This window comes from Haliotis asinina, chromosome 1, assembly GCF_037392515.1.
Source record: "Haliotis asinina isolate JCU_RB_2024 chromosome 1, JCU_Hal_asi_v2, whole genome shotgun sequence".
Lineage (NCBI taxonomy): Eukaryota > Metazoa > Mollusca > Gastropoda > Lepetellida > Haliotidae > Haliotis > Haliotis asinina.
The window spans coordinates 60,053,075-60,061,021 of NC_090280.1; the positions used below are offsets into that span (position 1 = coordinate 60,053,075).

At 38.9% G+C, this 7,947-nt stretch overlaps 1 protein-coding gene across 1 annotated transcript; it reads left to right on the forward strand.

Annotated features, from left to right (window-relative positions):
- The first annotated feature begins 6,732 nt into the window (after nt 1-6,732).
- Nucleotides 6,733-7,591, forward strand: LOC137274102 (zinc finger protein 846-like). Its single transcript, XM_067807104.1, has one exon. It carries the CDS (start codon nt 6,737-6,739, stop codon nt 7,589-7,591), a length of 855 nt encoding a protein of 284 aa, XP_067663205.1. The 5' UTR covers nt 6,733-6,736.
- Nucleotides 7,592-7,947: the final 356 nt, after the last annotated feature.

A 7,947-nucleotide genomic window follows, 5' to 3' on the forward strand; every position in this document is an offset into this window, starting at 1 on the left:
GGTGGGAACCTGGCATCGTCGTCCACCCACGTCGCAACGATGTAGTCGTTCATGGCATCAGATTGTCGCACATCAGGGTACTGGTTCATCACATCAAGCCAGGCATCTTGGACTTCACGGAGGGGAAGCAACGTCAGACCAGCAGCTCGTCGTATGCATTTGCGAACCTCTCCATCCTCTTTGATGGAATCAGTGAACCTCACTGCTCGATCATCAGTAGGTGGGTGGTAGTAGTCTGTTGTGTTACGGATGTAGTCTCTGACTGCTGTACACTTCCAGTAGACGGTGTCATTCTTCTGCTTGTTCTTAGCATACAGATAGCCATCCGGGAGAACTTGTGTACTTTTCTGGGATAAGACCTACTCCACTTCTCTCAGTCCAGCCATAGTGTAAGAGAACTATGGTCAACATATTTTTAGTGATACATATATAGGCTGTATCAAGCACACGAGAGGGAAGTATTAGTGTTTGAGAATATATCAGCATTAAATAAATCCTTTACTGTGTTTCCTGTTTACATTTTGAGAAGATTCAGTTGTGATAGAAGTTAAACTGTATTCAATACCAAAAGAGTAATCCCATTCAGGGAGAGAATGGAGCAGTCCACTCATTAGTTAGGGGTGGTCAGCATGACCTAATTAGTTAGTTGGCTTATCTTGATTGCTATTTGGGGGTTCTGCGTTTTAGAGTTCTACGTTATGGGAGTAATTGTATGATGTCAGCCAATCTAAGTAATTTAGTTAACCAATAATGAGCAATCAATCAATCAACGCAAGGGTGGCTAATTCTTTGAAGGGAGGATGTTGTTTTTACAGTCGCACTTTACGACAGGATGCAGTCAGTATAGATTAGTACATCTGCACACATTGCCTTTTGACAAATTCGCTGTAAAAGATAAAAGTAATTAATCAATCAGTGTGTTCTCGGTTAATCCTTTGATCAATGTTTGTTTTTGTAAACCCTCTTGCATCACTTACATGCACATATTACATAAGATACAATACATTTGCCATTACAGACCTTAATTTATAATGTTGAGTATTTACTCCAGACAGGAGAAATGACAAATGGGAACCTTTGTTGAGTAACCTGAGTAACCTGAGTGGTGTTACTACTAATTATACCTGTTATAAATTCATTAACTGACCATACAGAGGATGACAAATAACACGTGTAGGTTTACACCATCAAACGCGAGTTACAACAAGGAAGATGTAATCTCTGTGTCGTATGCAGCCTGAAAACACTTCAAACTGTTTTGAGGATACCAACGGAACTTCGTTACACAAGGAATATATGCAGGCATTTGCTGTGTCCTTGGGTAAAAAGATGTAATAAGGTTTTTTTTACGTAAGATGATTTTCAGATTTCTCTACCAAAGGCAAAGTCATTGTTTTTAGTTTACGTATTCAAATAAACCAACTGTGTGTTTTTATCATCATAAATAATAAACCAGGGTAGCTACCATAGCTACCCAAATTTACGTCTGATGTTTGCCATCACAGCTGGGCCAACACTCAAAACTATCTATATATAAGCTTTGCAATGTTTCGGACCGAAATAAATGGCTTGCTACGTGCCTGTAGACATCATATTTGCACATAACACGATTAAATACCGAGGTAAAAAACACAGAAATAGCATCAAATTGGATCAGTCACTATACCATCCAAGCATCCGAAAAAACTGCACTGCTGGGATATGTGCTCTCCAAGCCGAATCCCTGAAGGGACAAATGAAAAATGGCAGTGAAAAATATGATTAGTGGTCAGAAAAGGCAGCAATTCAATTTAAATTATCACTTTGATTGATAAAACTGAACAGCCTTTTGCATGACAAATTCATTAAAATTGCAGAGTGAATATCTTCCTTGTCTTTTCTTATGACCCACCTACAATGGCAAATGTCCCACTGTTTCATTTAACCAGGGGCCAATGACCCACTTCTTCCGAAAAGTAAATTAGACATTGTGGATGTGGAGGGTCCTCACCATTTGGGTCCACTGGTTCTAGCCAATAACAACTGTAGATGAAGAAGCAGTCCAACTTTCACACAGTGTTGCATTCTGTACGTCAATGAAAGATAACAGTATTTTTTTCTTCTTGGTATTGATTTTATTTGTTCATAGATCACCTCATCTAGCTTAAAGAACGTCATGTTTAGAAGACGTCGATAGACTCAGAGGTCTGTCTTGTACTTATTCAGGGGTGATCGACTCTGCAATTGTTGACGTCTTCTGTCTGAGCAGTTATGCCAGCGATTTGTTGATTTCCGAGTGCCCGTATTGTTTTCGAAGTGCTCCGCTCTTCGAAGTTTCTTTCTCACCTTTGGTGGATTGGTACTGAGCATTATAACTGTCAGCAAGAAGAAAACAAGCGGACTGTTCTCCCTTTCACCCCCATAGAGAATGCGTCTGTGGGAGATGGTTTTGAAGCAGTGGCTGTCCAGATTAAGGTCCCCGACTTTAATTCACTGGAACATTCTGAGAAATTGTAGGGAGGCAGAGTTTACATGCCAAATTGTGTCCCTCTGCTTGTCAAAACCCACAGCTGAAAACCACATAAATTCAGAACCGCCCTCTCCCTAGCATTTGTTTGCTTTGTAACCCATGGGATTTATCAAACAAGAACGACCCATTACAAGTATTGGAGTTGTCCAGGGGTTCAAATATTTTAAAAAGCCACTTACCAAAGGACCAGCGACTCTAAGAAAGTAACTTGTCTGACTAATTTTCCACTTGCCCAGATTTTTATGACACAATCATTATGATGTAAGTATGATTGAATAAGTAAGCAAGGTATTTGATGTTAAAGTTCAAAGCATTATTTATCGATAAAGTGTTAAACAGCGAAAAAAGATAACTCCAGTTTATCATCATTCTGAAAATTACTTCAATTCTCATATCATGTCAAATTTGAATAGCTACATTTTGAGCAGATATGAAATGAGACAGTAAGCAGAAAATATCTGGTAGCCCAGGGACAGGTAAGTTACCATTATTTGATTGCCCGTAATGAAAACTGAACTGTCCAAGGTGTTGGGCAACAGGAGTTTTTAACCCCTGACTATCATATCGGGAGTTGGCGCTTTCTCTCAGGCTCCTTGTGTCATGTGACCTCATGGTTGTGCAGTTGACACATGGTAATCCTGCGGCTCACCATCCATGCACATCGTGAGATAGGGTAGGTTTAAGAATTTGGGAATTTTAGCTGTAAATTGTACATTTATATACTTAGCCTATCTTACATATGGATTCCCATGCGACCTTCCCCATGGCACAGATTTTTGGACTCCAAGAAGAGAATGACAGTAATGGGATGTCATGTATCATGTGCTTGGAACACTTTACAGAGATGACTTACAGGTCCAGCAGTCAGAGTAGGGCAGGGGTCTGGTGGGAGAGAGGCCAGAAGGTTTCATTAACTTAGCCTACATAATGTTTACATTGATTTCTGAATATCAGTTCTATTTGATGGATGGTAGTGGTAGGAATCATATCCAGTATGGCAGATAAATATCCAGTGCAATGCACATGCACCAGAGCTTCAAAAGTGGCACACATGCTGGTACACGTCTAGACTGATATGAGAGAATTACACAGCACCATGTCTTTCTGTCTCACAAATTGTATTTTGTCATGAGTGGGATCTGGCATTAAATATATAATTTAGATAAAGTGAAACATTTAATAGCGTGCATATTTGTACTATTTAACAAATTGATCATACTTTGAGTAGCAATGAGAAGGATTGTTTAAAACTTGTCCTACCATGAAAGGGTCTGTTGCTGGATCTAAGGGTGTGCCAGGGTCGTCATGACAGGGTGTGTCACTTTTTGTAATATCTACTATCTCAAATATATATGCAAAGGGATTAATTTTTTATTTTGCCATGTTATTATGTGATTAAACTGATCATTGATAGATCTAATTAACCCCACATGAAGACATATGTTAATTATTTCAGTACAGTGTTTTTAAACTATGTTGTGCTGAGCACAATATTAGGACTAAATGGAATATTAATCATGAGTGAGTGAGTTTTAGTTTTACGCCGCATTCAGCAATATTCCAGCTATATGGCGGCGGTCTGTAAATAATCGAGTCTGGACCAGACAATCCAGTGATCAACAACATGAGCATCGATCTGCGTAATTGGGAACCGATGACACGTGTCAACCAAGTCAGCGAGTCTGACCACCTGATCCCGTTAGTCGCCTCTCACGACAAGCATAGTCGCCTTTTATGGCAAGCATGGATTGCTGAAGGCCTGTTCTACCCCGGGACGTTCACGGGTCGGAATATTAATCAAATATATATTCCCGAACTGCATTCCACAGGAGATACCGTTTGTGTGAGATCAGACGATATCTCATAGGAGATCTTGTTTTGACAGTAGATTTTGTAAATGCCCTGAAAATGCTATGACATCATGAAGTTGATGATGGCAGTACAGTGTTGAGAGATGTACATTTTTCATTGAAAACTAATGAAGAATGATTTTGAATGATAAATAGAATCTCCTCCTCATATCTACTGATATCAATCATATCAACACTTGCTCATAAAGGTGAAAATATCCTCCAAGCAAGCCTCCAATATTTGTCACTTTATCAACTCGTGTTGATATATCTGGGCGAGATTCTCTGTATATTCGTCGCTTTGAACCAATTTTACACAGTGATATAGATCGCCTGTAGACCACTGCAGGAGAACTATTTAGTTTTTGACAGGATGATGATCAAGTCATAGCCTTTAGATATACCATCAGTGTGAGAGTATATCCGACAGCTGAATACAATCGATTGTGCAACTGTAGAGAGAACAAGTATACATCTTGTCATTAAGAGTTCAAATGGTTCCTATGTAGTTGTAATGAGAGCGTGATGACATTTCCTGTTTTCAGGGTACACCATAACACCAACAGCTTAATGATGGAAGTTGAATGCAATCCACAGAATTCCCCCGTCACTGAAACAAATGAAGTCTGTTAAAGGCATTTGCTGGAAGTAAAAGATCTTTATTGACACCACTGAACTAGGTGATGTCAAGAGATAACATATCATTGGAACCCTTGAAACTGGTGATTTCACCAAGGAACCTGTAACCTGAACCGTGAAAATAGATAGTTTGGAGAATCCATAATGAAACCTAGAAGAACCAAGTGATCCATGAAAGCTGTCTCATACATGTCTTTTAGAGCAGGGACACATTTTTTAAGTCAGGTGACTTGAAAAGGCAAGAGTCTGTCATAGTGGAATCAGTGTGCTGAATGCCAGAAAACATTTACACAATCAGCTGATCTTCAGACATGTGAAGATTCACCGTGGAATCGAACCTCATCAGTGCATTGAGTGTGAGAAAATATTTAGACATTCAATTAATCTTCAGAAATGCATGAGGATTCACAGTGGAATCACGCCTTATGAATGTGTTGAATGTGGGAAAGGATATATACATTAAAGTAGTTTGTAGGAACACAAGATGATTCACAATGGAGTAAAACGTTATGAATGTGAAAAAACATGTAAACACAATCAAGTAGTCTGCAGACATACATGAGAATTCATATTGGAATCAAGCCTTATGCGTCTGTTGAATTTGGGAACAGAACAATGTCAGGTTATTTTCAAAACACGTGAGATTCACAATGGAAACCCTTATGGATATGTTGAATGTGGGGAAAGATTTACACAATCAGGACCCGCTTGTATTAAACTTTAATGAAGTATTAACGTGTCATTAAATGTTCATTAACTAATGTATCGTTAAAAATCTCAATGACGTCATGTTGTCATGAAACTTGAAGTATCCAATATGGCGGAAAACTGACTTCAGTGTTCGTGTTCGTGTATTTTCCAAAACAACCCAACCGATTCAGCGACGTTTCAGAATGATTGAGATGTGTCTCTCCACAGCTATTGAAATATTCTTTTTTTTGTCTTAACTTTAGCCACAAAGATGGCATTTAGACAGATGACCAAGAGTAGCGCTTTAGGGTAGTGTTTACTTTGGGGAATTCTGGGAAATATTTAAGGCTTCAACAAAGTTCATGGAAATATTTACATTAGGATGTCATTAGATAATGTTGTGCCAGTAAGTGTTTGATACAACTACTTTAATGGTGCCATTAACTAATGATGCATTAAGGATTCAAGGTATCATTAGGGTATAATGTTGACATTAGTTAATGAGGCAATGATTCAACCGGATCCAGATCATATGCAGACACACATGAAGGTTCATGGTAGAATGAAACCCCATCAGTGTATTGTGTGTGAAAAAACATTTACACGTTCAAGTCGTCTTCAGGAACATATGAGAACTCACAGTGGAGTCAAGCCTTATGAATGTGTTGAATGTGGGAAAAAATTTACACAGTCAGGTAATCTGCAGGTACACTTGAGGATTCACAGTGGAGTCAAGCCTTTTGAATGTGTTGAATGTGGGAAAACATTTGCACACTTGAGTACTCTGCAGGTACACATGAGGATTCATAGTGGAATCAAGCCTTATGAATGTGTTGAATGTGGGAAAAAATTTACACGTTCGAGTAGTCTGCATGTACACATGAGGATACACAGCGGAATCAAGCCTTTTGAATGTGTTGAATGTGGGAAAAAATTTAAACACTTGAGTAATCTGCAGGAACACATGAGGATTCATAGTGGAATCAAACCTCATGAATGTGCTGAATGTGGGAAAAAATTTACACAATCGAGTACTCTGCAGCGACACATGAGGATTCATAGTGGTGTGAAGCCTTATGAATGTGTTGAATGTGGGAAAAAATTTACACAATCGAGTACTCTGCAGACACATATGAAGATTCACAGTGGAATCAAGTCTCATCAGTGCATTGTGTGTGAGAAATTATTTACCCATTCAAGCACTCTTCAGACACACATGGTGATTCATAGTGGAATCAAGCCTTATGAATGTGCTGAATGTGGGAAAAGATTTACACGATCGAGTAATCTGCAGGGTCACATGAGGATTCATAGTGGTGTCAAACCTTATGAATGTGTTGAATGTGGGAAAACATTTACAGAATTGAGTACTCTGCAGACACATATGAAGATTCACAGTGGAATCAAGTCTCATCAGTGCATTGTGTGTGAGAAATTATTTACCCATTCAAGCAATCTTCAGAGACACATGAGGATTCATAGTGGTGTCAAGCCTTATGAATGTGATGAATGTGGGAAAAAATTTACACAATCTGGAAGTCTGCAGACACATATGCATATTCACAGTGGAGTCAAGCCTTATGAATGTGTTGAATGTGGGAAAAAATTTACACATTCAAGTAATCTGCAGGCACATATGAAGATTCACAGTGGAATCAAGCCTCATCAGTGCATTGTGTGTGAGAAATCATTTACCGATTCAAGCACTCTTCAGAGACACATGAGGATTCATAGTGGTGTCAAGCCTTATGAATGTGTTGAATGTGGGGAAAAATTTATACAATCTGGAAGTCTGCAGACACATATGAAGATTCACCGTGGAGTCAAGCCTTATGAACGTGTTGAATGTGGGAAAAAATTTACAGAAAGAGTTAATCTCCAGGACACACATGAGGACTCATAGTGGCGTCAAGTCTTATGAATGTGTTGAATGAGGGGAAAAAATTGCACAATTGAGTAATCTAGAGACATATGAAGATTCACTGTGGAATCAAGTCTCATCAGTGCATTGTGTGTGAGAAATTTACATAGTCAAGAAATCCAGCTTAAGGACCGTGTTGAAAGGATTTAGATTAACAGAACACGATATGCATGAACGTTTACAGTGTGGATTTTAAACATAGTAATTAACACCGTTGCTGTTTGCTATCCTTTTTAGATGAATGTATACAGTTTTCACGGCGTCTTGCTCAAATAAACTCGGCACAGCAGCAACACACAGGTCATTTGTATGTGGCAGCCAGGTGGATAAGTCATTTT